Source organism: Artibeus jamaicensis, unplaced genomic scaffold, assembly GCF_021234435.1.
Source record: "Artibeus jamaicensis isolate MK-2021 breed Jamaican fruit bat unplaced genomic scaffold, CSHL_Jam_final contig_519, whole genome shotgun sequence".
Classification (NCBI taxonomy): Eukaryota; Metazoa; Chordata; class Mammalia; order Chiroptera; family Phyllostomidae; genus Artibeus; species Artibeus jamaicensis.
In genome coordinates, this window is record NW_026521871.1 from 55,137,118 (window position 1) to 55,162,286 (window position 25,169).

Consider the following 25,169-nt stretch of genomic DNA (forward strand, 5'->3'; position numbering starts at 1 on the left):
GTCCATTAAATGTAAAGTGTCCATTAGGATCGACTAGCGTTTAATCCTAAAGCCGGATTAAAAACACTTGTAGCAAAGGCAAAAAATCACTACATCTAATAAAGGTAAAAGCTCTAAGCCACGTCTGCAAAAGGCAGCTCGACAACGGTCAGTGCTTTGAAGAAAGGGAAATACGCAGGAAATTAACAAGGGGAGTTCTGTAACTGACAGGCTGCTCTAGTGACCACACTTCCCAGCAGCACTCGCGCAGCCAGGCGCCTTCGCGGATTGGACGCCTCCTTGGGAGGCGTGTCGGGGGAGGGGACGGGCGCGAGGCACTGTGGGTAGGAGACGGCGGTCGACAGAGACGCCATTTTGTGGAGCGGCGGTACTCTGTTGGAGATTCTGAGGCACAAAACCGCTACTTCTGCAACCGCGACCCTTCCTGAAGGTACGTGTGGCGCCCGGCCGAAATGACCGGCCGTTCTTGCTGTTGGGACAGGTCTTGCGGAGCCTCCCTTTGGGCCGCGGGCGGGCGGCTGCCGATCCAGGCGGATCTCTCGCGGGGCTAAACTACCCGAGGCGTTGGAGGCCCGCGCTGCTCTTCGCCGCCAGAGCTGTCAGCTTTCCCAATACGCTCTCCCGCGCAGCTCCAGGCCTGTTTCGTTCGGCCTCTGAGTGAGTCCGTGTCGGGACGCCCTTCCGACTCCCCAGCCCGAATGAGCCCGGAGCCGTGGCGGTCCCCCGGGTACTCGGCAATCCTGGCAGTCTCTAGCCGGCATCGCCCCACAGCTGCATCTAATAAGCCCTCTCCGTGAGGCTGTTCTGTGAAGTCTGATCCGTGGCTGGGAAAGGGCCGGGATCTTAGGGCCGGGAGGGGCGTGTGCAGGGAGTTAGGGAAAGCTGGACGCCCGGCTGGTCTCCCCGGCGGTGGCGCCGCCATCTCGGCCGCGACACCCCACGGAGGTGGGTCTGGGCACTGCCAGGAGACCAAGGGCGACCTTAGCGATTCTGCCCGAGGCCTTATTGCTCCCAGATGATCCGCTTCCAGTAATTCTGCAGATGTTCGTTGGGTGCCTGCTCTAGAACAGTTTCTCGGGCCTCACTGGCGTTCTGGTTGTGAGTGATGGTTTATCCGCGCCCGGGGGCTGGGGCGCCGCGGGGTCGGCGCTCGGTGTCCCGTGGTGGGTATTGTTACCCAGAATGAAGTCCAGCTTTGCTCCTGTCAGATTGAATCAGCCTTTATGTTACTAATGGAGTGAATTTCAATCAGCTTAGCATCTCCGCTTCTGATTTTAATTAATTTCTTCATCAGGAATTTTAGAATTTCATGTTTTTCCTTGTATTGATAAAGACACAGTGGTTAGTGTTTTGATGGTCATCTACCCCACTACTGGAGTTTCTGTGATGCAGAGGAAGGGAGCTCGTTGCAGCGCTGTCCTTTTTGCTTTGTAATCTTAAAGTAGGAACAGGGAAGAACTGTTCCGCTGGCACCCTTTTCTGGATTTGTTGTTGAATGTGGAGTCTGCTGTGCTAAAGTATGCTTCATTTCCCAGCTTTCTGCATTGTGAACAAAATGTAGCGTGATTTCAGTGTTGACAATCGGTCCCCTTCTATGGTTTTGATGGCATTCATACCTCAGTAGTTTCCTAGCTTATAGAATAACGGGCTTAAGTGGCCTCTCAGATTTGCAGCACTCAATCTCTGTTTTCTCCTAGAGACAAACCCAACTGGAACCTTTTGAAGCAGTGAGCTAGATCTTCAGTAAGGCCATGGGTTCAGACAAACGGTAAGTTGCTACCGTACATGCCTTTCACCTCAACATTTCAGTGAAGACTGAACAGTTTTGTAAATTATCTGCTCATCAAATACTCGAGTGCCTGTTTGTGCCAGGCCTTGTACTGAGCACTTTCATGCCCCTTGATGTGACAAGCATGCAGTTTAGTGCGAGAATCAATGTACTGTGTGAGCCATACTGTGAGAGAGGAAGTTGAGGGTGCTATTCGAACAAATAGGAAGCATGTTTTTGCCCTGGAAATGGCCAGGAAAGCTTCCTGGGGAAAGTATTCTCTAAGAGGAAGCCTGAAGGGTAAGTTAGAACCTGGCAAAGGAGTGTGAGGTGCCGTGAATCACGAGGCCAGGCGGTGTGGGTGACAGCCTCTGCAGAAGCCCAGCGACACTCCAGTGCTCTGCACACGACCCGGGTAGCGTGGTAAGCAGCCAGGGAGTGCTGATTCTCATCATTGTCCCCTGCATAGCAAGATGATCCAGATACATAGAGCTGAGAAGTTTTGGCCTGTGGGTTACATACAGAAAAACTGCTAAAGAATTAGTGGAGAATTAAGGTGAGAGCATTAGGCTCCTGTGTCATCTGTAGATTTCTCTCACTCAAACCATTTGATCTAAACACAGGACTTTTACTTCTTCAGCCACCCATCTCCTTAATATTGAGGCCAGTCCCAGTGATGGGTCAGACTGATGGCCCTGAGGAACTCAGGGAGTGTGTGTCACATGATGTCATTATTTTAATTCTGTGTCAGCAGTCTATGGTTCCAAATAACTTACTAACATTTATCGTTTTAGGGTCTCTCGACCCCAACCTTCACAATCATGAAATGGTCCTAGACTATTCATTTTCACTTTTTTTTTTTTAAGTCTGCAGATGCTAAAGGAGGCCCTTGTAAACCTATCCTTTGTCTTGTCCTTACAAGCAGTTTTATGAACCTGCTTTTAAACAGTTTATGAAAGAACTCCGTGTACCTGTGGCCAGATGGGTTTAAGCCTCTTGTTTTTAGAGTTCCCCGTGCTGCCCAGTGATCAAACAGAAACCCGGTGCCGTCGGGACTAATGTTCTCTGGCAGTGCTGGTTTTTGTCTAACAAATGAACTACTTTGTTAACTGCCTGCTGGAAAAAGGAGTTTATTTCTCTTATCCACGTGGCTGTGATACCCTTGAGAGTGGACGAGTCAGAATGTGCTCTCCTTTGAAATTGGGTGAAATACTAATAATTTTTTTCTTCCTTTGATCACTAAAGGTCAAAATTGGGAAAATGACGTGATGTGTACACCACAGGCTTGGGAAAATGCGGGATAAATTTGAACAACCTGGTCCTTTCTCAGAAATATTAAGCCCAACGTTTGACAGTTGTGTTTTCAGATTTAGCATGAATTCCTAAAAATTACATTTGCATTTAGGGATGTAGATATTCTCCCAGTGGTTGTCTTTGAAGCGGAATTTAGTGATAAATTTTAAGGGCTACATAAAACTATTTGTATATCTTGTAAAGTGAGCTGTGGGTTTTGTGTTCACCCGTGTTTTCTAAAGGAACAAAATGTGATTTACTTGAGAGTAAATGAAAATTATTTTCCCCGGCAGAGTGAGTAGAACAGAGCGCAGTGGCAGGTACGGTTCCATCATAGACAGGGACGACCGTGATGAGCGCGAGTCCCGAAGCAGGAGGAGGGACTCCGACTACAAAAGGTCTAGTGACGATCGGAGGGGCGATAGATACGACGACTGCCGAGACTACGACAGTCCGGAGGTGAGTGGCCCGCAGCCGTGTGTGGCGTTGTCAGGCTCGTGAACGGAATGCACAGAACCTCCAGGATTCTTGAAAGGAGTGTCCCAAGCGTGGAAGTCTCTCCTTGGGGGTGTCATTATTCTGAAATCTGTTGATTGACTGTAAGCCTCAAAGACAAATGTGACTTTAGTACAGTAACAGAGAGATGGGCCATAGGGCTCACCACGCAGCGGACACTTCTCTGAGCACTTCCCTTATGTGAACTCGCTTGGGCCTCCCTGCACCCTGTAAGGCAGGTGGTCTTCCCCTTTTAAAGACGAAGCAGGTGGGTGTACTGACCAGCCCTGGGCCTCTTGTGGTGTTTCTAAAAGTTGTGGTTTCAGTCACCGTAGCATGCCGTCTTTTCATATTCCTTTCATATGTGGCTTTGTTTAGAAATACTTAAGCTGCCCGTATAATTTTGCACGTTTTTTTTTTTCCTACTTTTTCCACGCACATAATCTCCATACTGTAACAGGTAACGATATTTCATTGTGTGTTGAAATACTGTGCAGTGAGGTGTCGAAACATTGTTCTGAACTAAATGGTTGCTGACTGGGTGTTTCTGGTTTGGTTTTGCTGTGTTCCGCTGTTTCAGAAAAACACTGCGGAGCACGTTTTCATGGGAGTCCCGGATCAGAGGGCAGAAACCCAGCGTGACTTTAATTGTGGTTTTGTTTATCGTAAATCAGAGAGAACGTGAAAGAAGGAACAGTGACCGATCTGAAGATGGCTACCATTCAGATGGCGACTACGGCGAGCATGACTATCGGCACGACATCAGCGACGAGCGGGAGAGCAAGACCATCATGCTGCGCGGCCTTCCCATCACCATCACAGAGAGCGACGTAAGGGGGAACAGCGCTTCTCACGGCAGTGTAGTGGGCAGGGTGAACTTTGACCTTCTGCCGTTGTCTTCCCGTGGTGTTTGTTTTACTCAGACTATTCTCAACTAGTGAAATAGGAGGAGGGCAGCCCCCCAAAAACCTGAATTTAGTTATGAAAAATTGTGTATTTATTCTTACATGTTGAAACTTAAGTCATCCTCAAAGTACTCTGCATTTGATGGAGTGCATCTATTGAGACCTTTTTCCCACTGCTCCAGTTTTTGAACTCATCAGTTTTGATGCCTTTCAGTGTTTCTGCCATTTTTGTTTCACCTCTTCCACACCAGTTTCCCTTTGAGGACTTTTAATTGGTGAAACAAAGCGTCGCTTGGGGTGAGATCGGATAAATAGGGAAAGTGGGGCATGGGGGTCGTGCCATTTTTTGGTCAAAAACTGCACACTCAGTGCAGTGTGGGTGGGTGTGCTTGTAAATCACCCGTGGAAAGGGGAGATGTGTTGAAAGAGTCCTCCAAAAAAATACTCGCTGAGGCTGAACGCAGCCTCTCGCAGCAGCGCCACCTGGTGCACTGATCCACGTGGGTTCCTCGAACTCTCAACCAGCAGGGGAATCCTGTGCTACAAGCGGCCCACCCTCTAGAAGATAATTCCAGGGGTTATGAGGGGCAGGAGTCTCCCCAAAAGGAAGTCTTTCAGAGAGACTTCTCTCAATTTGGTTCATTTATTCATATGAATTACCATTAACATTCAGGCTTTGAAACTTGGATACAGAATTTTCAGATGTTCCTTAACTACAGCGATCAGGTCCTATCCCTTCAGTATCCCTTAGGAGGTAGTCAGTACATTCTTACTGAATTACTTACTTGCTGAGCATCTATCAGTAAAAACACTTTCTTCATGATATGGCCACCCTTTGATTTTCTGAAAATTACACTGTTACCCGTGTGAAACATCGGAGAAGCCTGGTAAGAAGGAAGGCCGTTCCCCGGCTCCCCACCCTTCCAGGCATCCCCACCACCTTCCTCCCCTGCGGGCCGCTGGGGATGTGTCCTCCATCGGGTGCTTTTTTCTATGTGAAGCTACTTCACGTGAAGCCTTGGTCTCCCAGGCAGACCTGCTTCCTTGGTCTCTTCCTAAAGCACTGAGCCTGTGGCCTTCCTGTAACACGTACACTGTGTGACTCTCAGCATGCCCACTTCACTCCCCCGTAGGACCCTAGACCCCCGAAGGCAGGCTTCCCTTTGAACCGGGCGTCTGTACCCAATCCTTGAAAGCAGGAAACTGCTCGGCCAGTGCTGGTGAAATGAATGTGTTCTGATTTGACTGAGGTCAAAGGCTTTTGGTAGGAGAGTGTTGGCTGGGAAGGTGCTGTTGAGGCCAGGTGCTGGCGTCTTTGAAAGCCCAGCTAAATATAAAAGAGTTCTCGAAGGTGTCGCCTGGCTGCAAAAGTGGCGCAGGTTGGCGTGGTGGCAGGAGAGCGTGGTGGTGGGTAAACAGCGAAGGCAGAGCTGTATTCAGGTGTGACAGCAGTGAGCACGTGGAGTAGGGGATGGAAGGTCCTCAGGTGCCAAGTCAGGAACGGTAGCTTGTTTGTCCGGCTGTCCCCTTGGGTCTGTTAGGCCTGTGGCCCTAGGAGCCCACGGAGGAAGTGGGTGGCAAGTAGAGAGCGATGCCCTTGACAAAACGTTGGGGCCTCCTTGCTGCTGGTGAAACTGAGGTTGTCACGCTAGTGCATCCTAGGCTTCTTTGGGGAAATAGAAGTCTCTACCATAAAAGGCTAGTTTCAGAGCAGAATTTCTGAGGTTCCCAAATGCTACACAGCAGTCTTAGAACTTCACTTGTTGGGATTTTGAAAACCTTTTCAAAATACAGTGTTTAATCATCTCCTTGGCTTCAGCTTATCACTTTCATTATTGTTTGCCTTTTTAGTTCCTCCTCCACTGGCACTTGAATTCTTAGAGTAACGGTCTTCAGTTACTATGTTGCCGTATGTGTTACTATATCACTAAATGTAACTAAAGTAATTGTCTTTAGTTACTGTTGTTACTAAGCATGAATCTGGATCTAGGGTTGGGTCTGGCTCAGTGTAGCACTTCTCTTACTTTGTGAAAATAGAAATACAGTTGATCTTCCTTAACTGCGGTAGTCGTCTGTACCAGGGCTCCCCATCCCCCAGGCCATGGACAAGCTACCAGTCTGTGGCCCGTCAGGGACCAGGCCACACAGCAGAAGGTGAACGGAGGCCAGCAAGTGGAGCTTTGCACGAATTACCATCTGAGCTCCGTCTCCTGTGTGTGTCCTGTCCCCCCCCCCATCCCCGTCTGTGGAAAAATTGTCTTCCACGAAACTGGTCCCTGGTGCCAAGAAGATTGGGGACCACTGATTTATACAGTCACTGCCAGTTCTCAACTGTTGCTCCTGAGGAAAATACCGAGTTCGGTGGTCGTGGGCCTCTGGTCACATTCTCATCAGCCTTGTTTATATGCACTTATTTAGAGATGCCTCATATAGTGGATGTTGTTGGCCTCATCGCCTCGAACTCGTGGCCAATAGCAGCTCTCGGTCATGCTGAGGAAAGCCTCCTAATGCATTTCACATACTGTCCCTGCGCCTCGTGGCCTCCTTGCGCTGAGGAACACCACACAGCACCTCCGCACTGTGCTTAGAGAGCCATTTCCACAGCGAGGGCATCAGAAATGGGGAGAGCCTGGCACTAAATAGACTGGAAAGGGTGCTTGCTGATAGTGTGAATGCTGAAACAAGGCCAGGCCACCCCTCCGCCAGGAGCTCGTGCAGGGAACACTTGTCTCCCTTACCTCTTGGCACGTGTCTACAGAGCATGAGTATGCCACAGAGGTGCACTTGGCCTGTGGGCTTAGCGAGTAGGCACCTTTGCAGGTGCAGCGTCCACAAACACTGGACACCACCGCACCATCCTGCGTGCGGCCCGTGCACAGCAGGGGCCACCCAGACTCTCCAGTTCGCGCACGTTGGGCCGTGTTTTTTTTCCCTGGGAGTGTTGCTTCCTGGAATGGTAATAGAGATGCTACTGTATTTTTTCTCATTGCCTTTTGCAGTAAGGGCTTGGTCTGACACCTGTAAGAAACCTGCCAGCCAGAATTGATTCTTATAGGCCTAATTAATGTCTATTTTGATTTATTAGGAGCCTAACAGTGTATGAGCTTTGTTTATTTTCAGTATTAAAGTGAATATAAGAAAATTATTTCTTAAGATGCCGTGCAGAAAATACTTTTTTAAAAGATTTATTTTTAGAGGGGAAGGGAGGGAGAGAGGGAGCGAATCATCAGTGTTCAAGGGAAACATCAATTGGTTGCCTTGCATACCTCCTACAGGGGATCTGGCCTGCAACCCAGGCCTGTTCCTTGACTGGGGATTGAACCAGCGACCTTTCTTTCGCTTTTCAGGATGAGGCCCAACCCACTGAGCCACACCAGTCAGTGCTGACTATTGAGTCTTGACCTGGTACTTCAGAGGACAATGACACATCCTCTGCCTCTTTTAAATCTCATTTTCTGGCCTGGCGGGTGCTCAGTTGGTTGGAGAGTCATTCCAATGTGCTGTGGTTGTGGGTTCGATCCCCTGTCAGGGCGCATACAAGGACCAATGAATGCATAAGTGGGGGGAACAAGAAATCTCCCTGCTGCTGCTCTCTCTTCCCCTCCCCGACTCCCACTTCCTCTCTCTCTCTAAAAATCAGTAAATAAAAATATGTTTAAAGTCTCATTTTTCCCCCTGGTCCTTTAGAACAAAGGACAGTGAGATTACACTAAAGTGGGGGGGGTTGAGGACGGGTGTACCCTAAGGTACATGGGCCTGTGAAGAATGTCTTTAAGGATGCAGGAACACGGCGATTGCTGTGATAAGTCTTCCTTTATTCTGATTTTCCAGGCATTGCATCTGGGTGGTAGAGGTTCAAAACTTGGCTAATTTAGCAGTCAGTGTAGCCCCCCGTTCTTGAACTTTCTTTGGTATGGAATGGTTTGTGGCTGAAGCTTTAACTATGAATGTAAAATCCTGTGCAGATTCGGGAAATGATGGAGTCCTTTGAAGGCCCTCAGCCTGCGGACGTGCGGCTGATGAAAAGGAAGACAGGTGAGCGCCTGCTCGGTTCCGCTGCTCTGGCCTCTTCCCCGTTCCCACCTCAGTCCCTAAGACCATCCTGATGCCCCCAGCCTTCAAGCACATGAATTCAGAATGAAAGGTTTGCCATGGCTAAGGAATGTGACTCTTTGAAAACGATGTTAGCATCTGAGGAGCTTTTTAAAAACTTTGCTTTTAGGGACCTTTCTTTCCTTCGGTAAGTAGTGGTTTATAAACTCCTTGTTTGTAGTCGGTTGCATGGTTACTTTTTAAGCGTGGAATCAAATCGAGTGGCATTTAGCTCAGGCGGCTTGGTTCCTTGCCATGGCAAAGTATCAAGAAGATCCCCAAGTCAAGTCACATTTGTAAAGCTGCTTCCCAATTGGCTTTGTCACGCAGTGTTGAAGCAGTGGGAGAGAGATTCGCCTGTTATAAAGGAACTGACTAACACAAGTATCCCGTCTATATCTGAATGCTGTCTCTAGGTGTAAGCCGTGGTTTCGCCTTCGTGGAGTTTTATCACTTGCAAGATGCTACCAGCTGGATGGAAGCCAATCAGGTTGCTTCACTCACCAAGTCTAGATATTCATGAAAGTGGAACAAGTCTGTACGATTTAAAAGGTCGAAGGAGTGGTTTGTTCCAAAGGAGTGACTTTAAGAAAAGAAAAGCTTTGTATATATTAAAATTGCTGTGACCAGAGTAAATAGTGTACCAAGGGCTGCGTAGCAGAATTCGCTCTCCCTCAGACTTACCTCCCTGGCAGGCCTCTGTTAACCGCCGGACACCTGTCTGCTGGTCACCAAAGCGTCTCGGTGGCCCCGTTTCCCTGCTTATGTCCCGATTCATTATGTCCATTGAGAGTAATCCTAGAATGTCCAACTCTCCATTTTGACAATGAAGAGAATATAATAGAATCTGCTTTGGGCATTTTATAAATAATTCCTTATTTCTGCTCCGAGACCACAAATCTCCAGGAGGCATTACTGCCCGTGTGGGTCTTCCGGGCCTGTTTAAAGACCTGCTGGAATTTATGAACAATAAGTCTGATGAGATTAGCCCGGGAGCTGGTGTCCTGCTGCCTCTAATCTAGTTAGAGTGGCATTAACATTCTCATCCCCCTGAGAATGCCCATGGTGGCCGGTTCAGAGCAAGTCGGTGGTGGTTCTTTGATGTAGCATTAACTGAAGTATCAAGATAATGTTCGGTGCTTGGCACCTGGACAACATTTTTACCAGAACTCCAGAGCACAGTATTGAATGCCTTAACCAAGTGCATTCTGGGAAGTTCTCTTAACTCATGTTGCTTTTCTGCAGCATTTTATGATTCATCACCCATAAATAAGAACTACGTTCATTGTTAATATGTTGCCACTTATAACAAGACTCACTAATTTTGATTGATTTTGTTAAGATGTTTGAGCCTCGTCTTAACCCAGAGGTGACAACCTGATCGTACAAAAGTAGAGCTTCCTTCATTTCGTCTCATGGACACTGTCCTAGCGAATTGAGAACGTGCACAAGTGTCACATGCATCTGTCTGCTCAACCTGGCAGCGTCCTTCAATGCAGTGGCTCTGTCAGAAGGACTTGACCAGGAGTTTAAAACTCCTGGGAAATTAAAGTCTGTAAGACACTGAGACACCTCCACAATTTTAATGTATACAAAGCTGTGCTAATGTGTAATAATACTTTATTACAGTTCGAATTCACTCCAGAACTAAAAGGCCAACAGGATTAGGGACCCACTCAGCGGTAGTTGGAGTCTCCCCAGTGCACATCCCTCCCAGCGGGATGTCAGTTGACACACCTCCCAGCTTCTTTGTTTTTGCTTCTGTACAACACAAGGAGTGGATGGCCCTTCAGCTCTCTCCCTCTCGGCCAGACATGCAGTCTTACCTTTAGATCTTGCAGAGACGACATGCGCAGCATGTCCTAACTCTTCCAGGACTTGCCAGAACCAAATTACTCAACAGTATGTATGTTTAGAGGGTTAGACTCCTTTTAAAAATCTGGACATCTAACCTCCTGCTTAAATCTGTTCGGATAGTGTCAACACCCCACTCCCTTCCCCACCTCCCCTCAAAAACAGATAGAGAAAAGGCGCTCCTGTGAAATGAAGACTCTTTGGGGGCAGGTGCTAGGTGTGCTCTTGGCTAGACGGACTCAGCTTGGAGTTCTGACCTTTTAAAACTCAGCTCCCTTCAGTCACCCAGCTGACCTGAAGGACGAGGTGGTGTACAAGCATTTACGAGTTTTTCCTGCCCCCTTGAAGAAACTTCATTGGCCTCCTGGTTTCTCGTTTTGAAGAGAGTACCATCTATTTCCGTGAAAAACACATCTGTCGCCTAGGACATTACGTGGTTGCAGTTGGCAGGAAAAAAATCTCATCTAGCTGTTCTAGAGTCGATGGCATTCAGAATAGCCCCTCCTGAGAAAGACATGTAACCAGATTCCCTGTTAAAATGCATTTCCCTCCCTTGTCTCCCAGAGGACACATCCTGAAGCAGGAATTTGGGGGAAGGGGACATGCGAAGGCTTAACTTGGCATAAGGCTGGGGGCCTGGGGAAGAAGTGAAGCGAAGCCCAAGGACACCAAGCTGAGGGCTTAAGTAGGAGGCAACCTCAGAATTGGGAGCGTTGTGTTTTCTGCTTTTTGAAATAGACTGTCACTCTCAGGCAGCCTGTCAATGCTGAACCTTAGGACTTCTGTCTCCGCTGGAGACGCGCCTGGTGCATGTCAGCGCGTAGTGTGTGGCAGCTCTCTCAGCGCTCCCCGACTCCGTTCACCTTCACTCCGCACCCCATTCTCTTGCTGCCTGTCTGAAGGATTGGATGGGCAGAGCATAGGTGGCGGTGGTTGGCCCTCCCCGTATGTTGTCCATTTAACTCCAGAGCACTGATTCTTCCGAAGTGTGCTCTGCCCTGGGAAAACGGACGCACGTTCCCCACAATGGGAATAACTAATTACTTTTTTTTTTTACAGAAAAAGTTGGTGATTCAAGGAAAGCACATTGCAATGCATTATAGCAACCCCAGACCTAAGTTTGAAGATTGGCTTTGTAACAAGGTGAGGCTGGGTTCTGCCCACGCGACAGAACCTCGGGGCTCCACTGTTTGTGGGTGTACGTCCGCCCCGAGAGGGAAGCAGGACACAGGCGCCAGTCTCCGGCATCGGGTGTTTCTTGTGCTTTGTGACTTCTTTGGGTCCTCCTGTGTCCGTATGAGAGGGCAGGGTCCCTAGAACACTGGAGGTTTGATTATCAGGATTCAGGTCCTAAGCCCAGTGTTCTAACAAAGATTTTAGGTTTGTTTCACTTTACAGTTTCTTGAGTTCTGAAGCTCTCAAGTTCTGGCAGTCTCTTAATTACATTAACAAAAGTCCTTGTGACCCTGCCATGCTAGGTAAGGTCTGTTATGGTCCAGCGCACCGTTTGGAACTTTGAGAGGGCTCTGGCCCTTGGCCCCGCCCATGTCCCGTGTTCTCTGCCTTGTCTGTGTGTATGGGGTGGTCCACATCCGCTTTTCTGGCGCAAGGGGGCGCTTTGCCATGACTGGCTGTAGGTTTTTGGTTGAACTAAAACTTCCCCCAACTTGATAAAAATAGAATTCTACTTCAGAATATGCCAGCATTTGTTTTTCCTGGAATAATTCACATTGCAGAGCATTCTAATATTTAGGTTGATGCTCCTTTCTCTTGGGTACATGGTGTTATTTAGGTGCTTACCTGACTTGCCATGGCCTGGTTGCTCGAACCCACATTGTTCCTGGTAAGCCTGGCCTACTGAGAAATAATAACAGGTAAAATTTTTTTTTTCCAGTGCTGCCTTAACAATTTCAGGAAAAGACTGAAATGCTTCCGATGTGGAGCGGACAAGTTTGGTAAGCCCAGATCTAGCATTAAAACCTGACCAGTTGGGCCCTGGCTGGTGTAGCTCAGTGGATTGAGCGCGGGCCTGCGAACCAGACAATTGCGGTTCGATTCCTGTCAGGGCACATTCCTGGGTTGCAGGCCAGTTCCCTGCAGGCCAATTCCCAGCAGGGGACGCATGAAAGGCAACCATACATTGATGTTTCTCTCACTCTCTCCTTCCCTTCCCCTCTAAAGATAAAGAAATAAAATTTAAAAAAAAAAAACCTGACCAGTTGGGCCCCGGCCGGGTGGGTGCATGGGTTGCAGCAGCATCCCGTACACTGAAGATCAGGGGCTCAGTCCCCAGTCAGGACACTTTTCCTGGGTTGCGGGTTTGATCCTCTGGGCGGGCACAGGAGGCAAACACTGATCCATGTTTCTCTCTTTCCCTTCTGTCACTCTCTGAAATCAGTGAACGTATCCTCAAGTGAGGATTTAAAGAAAAACAAAACTGACAAATTGGGTTGTCTGAACTTGAGGAAAAGTAGGGCATTTAAACAAGTGGCTTGGATGGTTCCCTTCACCTTTCTCACCATGGGCTTGAGTTCCTTTCGGTCCCAGAACCGGGTGCTCGCCTGGTTTGCCTCCTGCGTCGGCTTTTCGTCAGTCCACATGCCCAGTTTTTGCATTTTACGTTTATCGTGTCAAAATTCATGAGTCTTTATTATAGCCACAAATGATTAAAAAAGGAAATGATTTTATTTGCTTAAAATTAAGACTTTGGGATTTTAATATATTGTCTGTCTCTCTTCAATGACTGAGTCTCCCCCTCCCCTTCCCTTTTGTAGACTCTGAACAGGAAGTGCCCTCTGGGACCACAGAATCAGTCCAGTCTGTGGACTACTACTGTGATAGTAAGTTCAAGTAGAATCTTTGGCCTTTACATAAAAATTGAAGTTTTTTGTTCTCTTACCCTTTTTTATGAGCAGCAGCAGCTTCAGGTTGTCCTGTAAAAGATTGGTTTTTAGAATCTTCTCCATGTCAAAGTGAAAGGTATACTAGGAACCTCCTCAAATGGATTTGTTTGTGCTTGAACCTGCTTTGAAAAGCATTGGTGGTGGGAAGGCACGTGTGTATCATTTGTCTCGTTCCCCTCCCTCCCCAGCCATCATACTCCGAAACATCGCTCCGCACACGGTGGTGGATTCCATCATGACAGCGCTGTCTCCCTACGCGTCCTTAGCCGTCAACAACATTCGCCTCATCAAAGACCGGCAGACCCAGCAGAACAGAGGCTTCGCCTTCGTGCAGCTGTCTTCCGCAATGGTGAGGCCTTGCTGAGTCTCTCCTTTGAAAAGAAACTGAACCTTAAAAGGCAAACGTGGTTCATCCAATTGTGATACCAGATTGTGAACCCAAAGTCTAACGGGTTTTTTTTTTTTTTTTTTGGTTTTTTTTTTTACATTCTTTTTCAGGATGCCTCTCAGCTTCTTCAGATATTACAGAGTCTCCATCCTCCCTTGAAAATTGACGGCAAAACTATTGGGGTTGACTTTGCTAAAAGTGCCAGAAAGTGAGTGGCTTCCCTTGTCCTTATTTCAAACTGCTGCACGTGCGCACTCTCCTGGGGTTGCTTTGCTAACTGCACCGTGTTCCCTGTGCTGAGGCACTGTCCTCTCTGGTCACCAAAGCTGGGAGGGAGACAGTTGTCTCCTCTTAGATTGAGTGCCCCCTGTCCTCAGTAACTGAAGTTTTCAGTTGCCAGAAAACTTCAGAGCAGGGCCAAAGCAGACAGAGTGGACAGATTGAGAATATGCGCCATGCAGACGTGCAGAGTCAGAATGGTGCGAGCCCACCCGGAAACGGCCCTCTCCCTGCAGAACCGCACGCTGATGGCTTTGTGTGCCCAGCGCTGTGGTCTGGCAGTGCACATTTCTTGTTTCTGGTGTCATTGCTCACCCAGCAGACACCTTATTCGATGGCAGGGTACACAGTAGAACAGTGATACTATTGTCCACTGGGGACATTGCCCCCATGGAGAACCTCCTTGCTCCAAAAGGTGGCCTCGCTGGCCCTTGAGACCTCCCAGCAAAGGCTGCAGTGAATCGCTGTTTCCGTGGCCATGTGGGGTCAGGGGGTAGTTACTGGGGTGGAGTCACATGACTGGATCCTTGTGGTTTCAGAGACCTGGTCCTCCCAGATGGTAACCGGGTCAGCGCCTTCTCTGTGGCCAGTACAGCTATTGCTGCTGCTCAGTGGTCATCCACCCAGGTAAGGGGGGGATCTTTTGCTCAGAGTAGTGTGGGGGTGTCTGTCACCCACAATTCACAGAAGTGAGCTCCCCATGGTGCTTGCCTTACGAGGTCTCCAAGTCGTCTTTAGGGAATATGTCCTGGTTTCTTTTCTTGGTGTCCACTAAGTTTGTGTTTCCTCTTCTTCTGACATTTTGTAGTCTCAGAGTGGTGAAGGAGGCAGTGTAGACTACAATTACCTGCAGCCAGGCCAGGATGGCTACGCCCAGTACGCTCAGGTAGGGAGGTTTGGCCAGCGTGCGACTTCTGGTCTCCTGAGCGTGCCCGAGAACAGCAGCTCTAACGGTGGGCTTTATTCTTCAGTACTCACAGGACTACCAGCAGTTTTATCAGCAGCAAGCTGGAGGGTTGGAATCTGATGCGTCATCTGCATCAGGTAGAAACTTCGTCTTCCTTTTCTTTTTTGTTTAAGCAGCTGCAATTGAGGAGATGCGCCTAGATGTTCTAGGAGACCCAGAGCTCCAAGTGTATTTCCCTGCGAGCCCAGGGGCACTTCGGGGCCGTCACCGTGCCTGAGGGGCTGGGGACGATGACCAGTGCTCGTGTTCGTTCTGGGGCTTCACCTCTGTTTCCCCTCTCTGTGCTCTTAGGAGGGTCAGGTGACCCTGGAGTCTGGTGCCTGACCTCACCCAGAAGGGTTGCTATAAGAAGCTTTTGCTTGATTGTTTTTCCAGAATTATGAAAGCCTTAGAGTTATATCTTTTCTTGACCCCAGAGTAGATACGGATTCTTTCCTTCTTTCTTTTTGGCCATCATAGAGAAATGTGTAACAGTGTGTTGCATTCTAGTTGGATCACAAAGATGAAAACGTCATGGGTGCAGGGTATCTAATGGGAATGAGATCATTAAGAACTGACATGAAGACAGAGGCTAGACCGGGCATTACGGATGAAGGTGCTGGGCCCCTCCTAACCCCTGTGTTTGCATCACAGGGGCCGCGGTGACCACCACCTCAGCAGCTGTAGTGTCCCAGAGCCCCCAGCTGTATAACCAGACCTCCAATCCACCCAGCTCTCCGGTAATCTTTTTGTCCTGTGTCCTAGATACATGGCTGGGGGCTTTGGGGGAAACCGTTTTCTGGACAAAGGCCTTTCCTGCTGTATGGGCCAGGGTTGGAAAACGCACGCTCCAACCTTCTCTGTCTTATCCTATTAGATAATACAGTTCTCTTGTGTATACGTTTAAAATGTGAGATTCCAAACAAGGTGTATTTATGCTTTCTGCATGCTTCGACCCGACAGTTATTAGGGAGCACATTGTGGGTGCCGGGGAGCCCGTTCTCTGGACGGCTGCAGTGGGTCAGTTCTCTCAGGCTGCATAGCTGAGTTACATTGAGCTGCTCTTCTTTCCAGACCGAGGAAGCACAGCCTAGCGCGAGCACGAGCACGAGCACGCAGGCCCCCGCTGCGCCCCCCACCGGCGTAGTGCCTGGTACTAAATATGGTGAGCCGAACCTCAGGGCGGGCTGTTGGCAGTTGGGAGGCGCCAGTTGTTGCCTTTGTTTAGTAAACTAGAGTCCCTCTCCCTTCATGGGTGTCAGAGGGACGCTCGGGGATGTGACAGGAGAAAACCGTTGATGCTGCGTCTCTCAGCTTGGAGTTGGGACTGGGCCTGTTTCTTGCGGGCTGACTGTGTCCGGGTTTGGCTTTGCAGCCGTGCCAGACACGTCCACGTACCAGTACGACGAATCCTCGGGGTACTACTACGACCCGGCAACAGGCCTGTACTACGACCCCAACTCGCAGGTACTGGAGGCGCCTCTAGTCCTCACAGTGTGTTTACGGGGCAGGAAGGGAAAAGCCCCGCCGAGGGGGCAAGGGACCCAGATTAGCTTTAACGCCTTCAAACCCTTCAAGATGGGGCTTGTGTATTTTAGGATTTAAGTTTTTAATTTGTGGGTTAGAAAAACTGTGGCGGTATATCGCACCCACAGAGAAATGCACAAAACTGAAGCATGCAGTTGTTTACGTTCATGCACACCCATGGGCCAGCCGGCATTGAGGTGACAGAGACCGTCCCTGGTGCCACAAGAGCCCTCGGGCCCCGCCAGTCAGGCCCCTCCCCTCCGGGAACCACAGGTCTGACCCCTGTTATGCTACCATGGTTCATTCTCTCGAGTCAAGTTTGTAGGTGGCTGTTAACCATGCTGTAAAGATCTGGATAGAAATTTTCAGTTGTGTTTTTATGTCCACGTGTCCTTTTTTAAAATCAAAATGAAATTCACGTAGCCGAAAATGTGCCACTGTGACCATTTGGAGCAGACAGTTTGGTGGTTTTGGCGTCCTCACAGTGTGGCCCAGTTGTGACCACTGCCTAACTGCACAACACCTTTGCCACCCAAGACGCCCTGTGCCTGCCACCGGGCGGTCCCTCCCCCGGTAATCACTCTGTGCTTCTGTCCCTGTGGGTTTGCCTCTTCTTGGCCTTTCAGATAAGTGGAATCCGTCACCATGTGACCTTTCATGTCTAGCTTTTAAGATTTTATTTATTCTTAGACGGGAAGGGAGGGAGAAAGAGAGAGAAACATCAGTCAGTTGCCTCTCACATGGCCATGACCTGGCCCACAACCCAGGCATGTGCCCTGACTGGGAATTGAACTAGCGACCTTTTGGTTCTCAGGCCAGGACTCAATCCACTGAGCCACACCAGCCAGGGCTTGTGTCCAGCTTCTTTATGGCAGCCCCGTGTATTCTCTAGGGTAGAAATTAGCAGATATGTGGAGTGATGTTTTATTTGGGGTGCTGCATGTAATTTTTAAAACGGAAGAGCAACTTTAACGCTCCATAAATAAAAAACTATTTATGGTCAGGAGCTATATATATAGAATAATAAAACAAGTGCTTTTAACAGGAACGTGGCATTGAGAGCTCGCGGGTGTCTGAGAGAGTGAGGTGGGAAGTGGCTGGCCCGTCCCGAGCGAGCCGAGTCTCTGCAGGCTTCCTCCACTCTTCTCACCGAGGTCTGACCTTGTTCTCTTTGCCGGACAAGGCGTCACGGCACCTGTGTCCAACCCACCCCCTTCCCCAGAAGAGACGTAACAGACGGTCTGTCCCGGGGCCTCCGCGCAGGTGGAGTGACAGGCGGGGAGTACAGAGGAGCGATGTAGGTGCTCCCTCCACAGGGACAGCTCTTCCCAGAGACCTCAGGTCCAGCCCCTTCATCCGTCACCTCCTTCAGGCACCCAAGCTAGTGACTCAGAGCCCTGTGTCTGGTGGCCTCGGTGTCCAGTGTTGTGTGTGGTCAAAGCCGGTGGCAGCTGTTTGCTGCAGTCGTGGGGGGTGTTCCTGGCCACCCGATCTGTGTAAGTGGGCCGTGTGGGTCCCCTGTCTGCCCAGGGGTTAGATCAGTGGGAACCAGACTCTTGAGAAGAAACCGCACTCTGCTCTTGCCCAGGAGGTTTCCCACCGTGGCCGGCTGGTTCCCCCTCCTCACCACACCACAGTGGGCAGCTCCCCCGTGGGCAGGAAGTATTGCCCATCTCGGAGGGTTTTATGTCTGTATGTGTAGTGGTTTTTTTTGACAAAACAACTCTGATGTGCCTTTTTTACCAAATGCTTCTTTAAGTTGCTGGTCTGGCATAGCAGAAAGTCTGCATTAATTTTTTTTTCCCTAGTACTACTACAATTCCCTCACTCAGCAGTACCTGTACTGGGACGGAGAGAAGGAGACCTATGTGCCCGCTGCGGAGTCGGGCCCCCACCAGCAGGCGGGCCTGCCTCCGGTGAAGGAGAAGAAGGAGAAGCCCAAGAGCAAGACAGCCCAGCAGGTGGGGGCGCGGCCCTGCCGGGGACCCGCAGTTCTGTCCGCGGTATTGGGCTGAAGATTTTGTTCTGTTTTTTGGTTGTAGCATTTATGTTAGCTTTATTTGGATTCTTAAAAATGGCCACATGTCTTACGTCCAGTCTGGGGAACATTTCACGGTCCTCAGCATTAGCGAATGTTGTCTGTCCGTCCGTCCGGCGTCCTGCGGGAGCCGGGCTGCCAAGCAGCAGTCACAGTGCTTGGCGAGGCGTCTCAGTGAGCAGTAGGCAGGGGTGGGGGCGTGGCGGAGCGTGTGGCTGAGGTAGAACTCCTGATGGCTTACGGACGGACGGACACACGAGGCCGAGGAAGGGTGCTCTAAGTGTCTGTGCATGAACGTTTCCCGTGGTTGTTGTTTTGACATTAGATCGCCAAAGACATGGAACGCTGGGCTAAGAGTTTAAACAAGCAGAAAGAAAATTTTAAAAACAGCTTCCAGCCTGTCAGTGCCTCGAGAGAAGAAGAAAGGAAGGAGTCAGCCGCAGCCGATGCCGGCTTCGCTCTCTTCGAGAAGAAGGTGACGGCAGCGGGAACGGCGGGCGCGGTGGTGGGAACTCCCGCCAGGCGGGAGGCTCATGGCGTGTTCTGTGTCCCAGGGAGCCCTGGCTGAGAGGCAGCAGCTCATCCCCGAACTGGTGCGGAACGGAGACGAGGAGAATCCCCTCAAGGTAAGGAAGGACCGCCTGTGTCCTGGAGACCGTGGGCAGGGGGTGATTTGTCTCTCAGAATCTCAGCTGCGTGTTAGCTGTTGTGACTTGTACTTAAAACGTGCTCTGCCCGACGTTGGTGAGTGTTCAGAGCAGCGTCTGCACACAGATACCGCGTTCAGGGCTTTGCGTTTCCTGTGGGAGCAGGTGAGGGGCAGCGGGGAGTGGGGCCTGCGTTCCTGGACTCCGCTGATTGAGGTTCACTGCGTGTGTGAAGAGTTTTTCATGATGTGGAAAGAGAATGGAGGCAGCAGGAAACATGTTTTACTTGGTAGATGCTGATCTGTGCGGACTGTTCCTCTGCTCTGTTGGATTTGGGGTTTCTCTGTACAGTCGGCGGCTGGAAGACAGCCATCCACGAACTCTTCCATCAGGAGGGCTGCTCCGTGCAGTGTGTGGAGTGGGGCCCGGGCCGGTGGGGCGTCTGTCCCACCGTGGGTTGTGGGTTACTTCGTCCAGGCGTGCAGCCACAGCTGTCTTCCTGTTGTGCATGCCAGTGATCACCTCCTTTTGTCCCCAGAGGGGTCTGGTTGCTGCTTACAGTGGTGACAGCGACAATGAAGAGGAGCTGGTAGAGAGACTTGAGAGCGAGGAAGAGAAGCTGGCCGACTGGAAAAAGATGGCCTGCCTGCTCTGCCGGCGCCAGTTCCCAAACAAAGACGCCCTGGTCAGGCACCAGCAGCTCTCAGACCTGCACAAGGTGACCCTGCCACTCTGCTGCTTGAGGCCCGGAGCGTGGGGGGCGGGTGGCAGCCGGCCTCATGCAATGACTGCCTTCGGTGGGCTGTCTGTGACACTGATACTTCTCAGGTGGGCGGGCTCCGGTCCGGCTGCCACAGTAAAGCGGGTTGTAGTCTTTCGGGGAGGGGGTCGTGCCTTCTCGTAAAGAGCATCTGAAGGGCGGTTAGGTGAGGTCTGCCCTCGGCCCAGTTCAGAGTTGGGAGGGCGCACAGCGTGGTGGCCCCACGCTCACTGGGCTCTGGGTTTCTTGCTGTAGGTTAGTGGGCTGGGCTTTAACTCTCAAAGTTCAGTAGGTCCTGATCGCAGTACTGCGTTTCAGATCAGGGTGTCCGAGTTCTTACCGTGTCTGTCAACCCTCTCCTGCAGCAAAACATGGACATCTACCGACGGTCCCGCCTGAGCGAGCAGGAGCTGGAGGCCTTGGAGCTGAGGGAGAGAGAGGTGAATAGGGGCGAGGGGCCGCTGGGAAGAGTGTCTTGGGGTCTGTGCCTTTCGCCTTTGTTGGTGGCACTTAGTTTTAGGTCCTGAGCCAGGGTGGCTGTGTCACATGCTCAATGCTAGCCACTGGGGCAGGCTAGACCCCGGTGTGTGTGCCAGGAGAGCCCGCACTGTCCCTGTGTGAGCACACACAGGCAGGACGCCTGAGGACTGCTCACGAGTCCTGAACCCAAAGGCTTGCTGGTGAAGGACAGCGGCTCTGACGGAGGAACAGGGGTGTCTTTTCGGCCTGGCTGCAGGAGCCTTCCTGGACAGTGAGAGGCTTCAGACTAGGCCCAGGGGACAGCAGAGCCTCAGGTGACTGCAGGCGATGCAGGAGGAAGCATTGGGCAGGGCGGCCTACGACCAGTGGTGCTCAGGGGTTTGGTGTTGACAAGGCAGGATGAGGGCCAGCCAGGCAGGGTTCTAAACACGAACAGAACCCCATGGGTTAGAAACGAGCCGGTGGGTGAGCTCGGCAGAGCTCTCTCCTGGAGTGATTCTGAGCATCTGTAGTTAGGGTTTGCTTTTTTTTCCTCTTTCCTGTTTTTTTCCCACTGTTTGTGGTAGCAGCTCCCCAGAGACTGCTGAGCAGGTCTCTGGGGGCCTCCTGGACATTGTGTGTCCCTGGAGGTGGGCTTGTCCACGTGCTGAGGGAAGTGACAGCCATGCCCTCCTCTTCCTCTGGGGCCCTGGCAGGCTGTTGGAAGAGTGTGACGGACGAGCAGTGGCTAATTAATAAAACTGCTCATGGGGGATGCGGCTCTGCCACAGATCTCCCCCCATTTGTCTGTAACAACCTGCCGTGTAGGAGGCGGCTCGGCACCCGGAGGGGACCAGGGCGTGTGTGTCTCAGACCGCCTCTAAAGGTCGGGCTCCGGGTTACGAAAACACTGGAGGTTCTGGAGCAGAGCTGCACACGGTGGTCCCAGATCAGAGTGTCAGGGTCTCAGCCGTGCCTGTCCTCCCGCGTAGATGAAGTACCGGGACCGAGCCGCCGAGAGACGGGAGAAGTACGGCATTCCAGAACCCCCAGAGCCCAAGCGCAAGAAGCAGCTGGATGCGGGCACTGTGTATGTGTGGTGAGCCCCTCCACCTCCTCCACCGGGGATCGAGCTGTCTTGAGTAACTCTGTGTTTGCCGCTGGCAGGAATTACGAGCAGCCCACCAAAGACGGCATTGACCACAGTAACATCGGCAACAAGATGCTGCAGGCCATGGGCTGGCGGGAAGGCTCAGGTTTGGGAAGGAAGTGTCAAGGCATCACCGCCCCCATCGAGGTGAGCCGCGGGGCCTGCACAGGGCCCAGGGACAGCTCCCCCAACTCCACCCTCCTTCACCATGGCACTCGGGAGGAATGTGCTTGATTTTTTTTTTTTTTTTTTATTAATTAAATTTATTTATTTTTTTGAATTGATTATGCTGTTACAGTTGTTCTATTCCCCCCTCCATTTCCCTCCACCCTGCCCCCCCCAACCCCACCATTACCCCCCTTTAGTTTATGTCCATGTGTCTCAAGTCCTTTAGGTTCTATATTTCCCAAACTATTCTTGCCCCCCCCCATCTATTTTCTATCTACTGTCTATGCTACCTGTTTTCTGTACCTTCTCCCCCCCTCTCCTCCTCCCATTCCCCTGTTGCTAACCCTCCTTGAGATCTTCATTTCTGTTTCCACTCCTGCTCTAGCTGTCCTTTTAGTTTGCTTTCGTTTTAGGTGTGGTTGTTAATAACTGTGGGTTTGTTGTCCTTTCACTGTTCATGTTTCTTTATCTTCTTTTTCTTAGATAAGTCCCTTTAACATTTCATATAATAAGGGCTTGGTGATGATGAACTCCTTGAATTTGGTCTTATCTGAGAAGCACCTTATCTGTCCTTCCGTTCTAAATGAAAGTTTTGCTGGGTAGAGCAATCTTGGTTGTAGGTTTTTAGATTTCATGACTTGGAATATTTCTTTCCAGCCCCTTCTTGCCTGTAAGGTCTCTTTTGAGAAATCTGCTGACAGCCTGATGGGGACTCCTTTGTAGGTGACTGTCCCCTTAGCTCTTGCTGCTTCCAGGATTCTTTCCTTCATTTTAATTTTGGCTAATGTAATTATAATATGCCTTGGTGTGTTTCTTCTTGAGTCCAACTTTTTTGGTACTCTCTGGGCTTCTTGGATTTCTTGGAAGTCTATTTCCTTTGCCAGATTGGGGAAATTTTCTTTTATTATTTGTTCAAATAGTTTTTCCACTGGTGGTTGTGTCTTTCCCCCTTCTGGTACCCCTATAATTCGGATATTGGAGCGTTTAAAGATGTCCTGGAGGTTCCTAAGACTCTCCTCATTTCTTTGAATTCTTGCTCCTTGACTCTTTTCTGCTTGTCCATTATTTGCTTTCTTCTGGACCCTTGCATTGATTTGAGTCCCAGTTTCCTTTTCATCTCTATGGGATTCCTGTGGAATTCCATTCATTTCCCTTAATTTAGCCTCCATATGTTTCTCTAATTTGTGGCTGTAATCCACCAAATCTGTGAGAAAGGTGATGACCAGTGTTTTAAACTGTGCATCTGAGAGTTTTGCTATTTCTTCGTCATTTAGATTTATCTCTGGGGCTTTGAGTTCTGCCTGCGACATTTTTGGTCTGTTCTGGCCCTTTAAGTGGGACAAGCCGCGCCTTGGAGTCCCAGGTCGCTGGGTTGTGACGCTGTATGTGGGGGCGTGGTCAGAGCGGGAAATGGCCGCCGCCGCCGCCGCCGCCGCCGGGCTGGTCCAACCGCTTACTCCCTCACTCGCGCGCTGCCAGAGTCAATTCGTTGCCACCGCCTCCCCACTGTGTCGCTCCCCCGGTGGGCTGCTCGGCGGCTCACCAGGTCCAATCCTGGGTTTGGAACCCGCGTAACTGGATTCGCGCGCCGATTCCGCGCCGGTCCGACCGAGCCCTCCTTTGTAAGTCCTCACCGGACACTGGTTTCGCACCTTACCGGTCAGGCTGAAGAATTTGTTGTTAGCGGACTTCCGAAAAGTTCAGTTTTCCGTGTTCTGGTTGTGTTTTGTGATGCTAATATTTAGTTGTCCCTAAACTTGGTTGTGTGAGGAGGCAGGCACATCCAGCTAAACCTCCATCTTGGCGGAAGTCCTCCGGAATGTGCTTGATTTTTGTGGTCTGTTGGTGCCTTGGGGTGAAACCTGTTCTTCTTCTAAGGACTGTGTGTTTTCATGTCCTTTGTTATAAACGAACCCCTCCCTGACACCAGCTCAGACCCATGTAACTTTCATTGGGTTTTTTATAGGTACTTGTGCTTTACTTTCTTCCCCAGTGATTTTGGTTACATAAAAAGCAAAGTACGATATAGTAGGGTTTTCATCCCTGATGAAGCCCTTCAGATGGTCAGAGCCCACCCCACCCCCGCACTGGCCCTCTCGATAAGACCCGCCCTCGTGCCCGCCCCCACCCCCCAAACCTGGCAGCAGCGCTTGGTCAGCCTTCTTCAGACCGCACCTGCCGGGAGCCCCGCTGACGCCAGGCTGTCCTGCCATGATCTGTGCCCATAACTGCTAGGCCTTCCTGGGCTTCAGTGGCATGTTTGGGGTCCCAGTGTTCAGGCACAGGTGCTGGCTCAGCAGGCACTGGGCAGTAGGAGAGTGGAGCATGGCTCTGTCTGCCTGTCGTCTTGGCCCATTTTATACCTTTCGTCCTTATTAAACCTGCTCCTGGTCTCCAGTGGAGGGATTCTTGTCTTCAGAGGAACTGTCTTTTAGTGGATGGCCTTGCTCAGTAGGGAGTGGGCAGGGGTGTGGGTGCCACCCATAGTCGGCTGCTTTTCCACTTCGAGTTTTGTGCCCCCAGGCTCAAGTCCGGCTAAAAGGAGCTGGCCTCGGAGCCAAGGGCAGCGCATACGGACTGTCTGGTGCCGACTCCTACAAAGATGCTGTCCGGAAGGCCATGTTCGCCCGGTTCACGGAGATGGAGTGAGACTCCAAAAGAGAGGAGGAGGAGGAGGAGGAGCTCCAAAGGGCACAAAGAGCAGTCCATCGCCTGAGTCACTCTTGCCGCCTGTCTCTGAGGGCACGCCTTGTCCTGTTTATAGTTTCCAGGGCGAGCCACGTCACTCTGCAAGGTTCTCCCACTTCAAGGAGTTCCCTCCGAGGTTGTCAGGTGAATGGCCTTCCTTCCTGCCAGAGGACTTGTGGGCTGGCCCGGGGGCCTTTCTGCTGCGGTGCGCATAATGCAGTGCACTGTGTTCCCACACGCAGCCTGGGGCGTGCTGGGATGCCCTGGTGTGAGACACCAAAGCCACCTCTGTCGTCTGTTGTTGTGCTGTCTTTTTCTTGGCAAAAGCCTTGTGTATATTTGTATATTAAACATTTGTACAGAATTTTGGAAGATTTTCAGTCTAGTTGCCAAGTCTGGCTTCTTTACAAAAGAAACACCTTGAAAAGTGAGTGTCTGTCTCTCTTTATTTCTGGGTGATGGGCAGGGCCAAACACGTCCAAGCCGTTCAGGCACCAGGAAGAAGTCAGTGCACACTGTGACTTACAGGTGGTGGTTTGTGCCGTTCTCAATGCCCAGTTGCATTCAGGCTTCTCAGACATTTTCTCAGCTGTGGTTTACATTTGGTGTTGCTTTGCATCACTATAGTCTCGGGTGTACAGCGTGGTGGTCAAGTGTTCTGCAGATTTTTAAGTTCAAGCATTGGTCCGACATGTGAACCTCTGCGTGGAAATGTAGTCACAGCTGAGTCAGCTTTTCCACTTCGAGACCCCGAAAACCCAGGAGACAGTGCACCTGCGCTGCTGCAGTTTTCAGGCTGTGGTCCAGGT

General features: G+C 50.6%; 1 protein-coding gene across 1 annotated transcript; it reads left to right on the plus strand.

The window, feature by feature from the left end:
* The first annotated feature begins 327 nt into the window (after window positions 1-327).
* Window positions 328-24,791, plus strand: RBM5 (RNA binding motif protein 5). Its single transcript, XM_037128424.2, has 25 exons — window positions 328-430; window positions 1,698-1,768; window positions 3,355-3,520; window positions 4,231-4,386; window positions 8,427-8,496; window positions 8,970-9,043; window positions 11,467-11,550; window positions 12,302-12,362; window positions 13,182-13,247; window positions 13,499-13,659; window positions 13,809-13,906; window positions 14,517-14,604; window positions 14,786-14,863; window positions 14,949-15,021; window positions 15,578-15,663; window positions 15,998-16,088; window positions 16,299-16,390; window positions 18,259-18,411; window positions 18,814-18,963; window positions 19,043-19,114; window positions 19,674-19,853; window positions 20,261-20,335; window positions 21,347-21,444; window positions 21,522-21,651; window positions 24,196-24,791. Exons 2-25 carry the CDS (start codon window positions 1,752-1,754, stop codon window positions 24,319-24,321), a joined length of 2,445 nt encoding a protein of 814 aa, XP_036984319.2. The 5' UTR covers window positions 328-430; window positions 1,698-1,751; the 3' UTR covers window positions 24,322-24,791.
* Window positions 24,792-25,169: the final 378 nt, after the last annotated feature.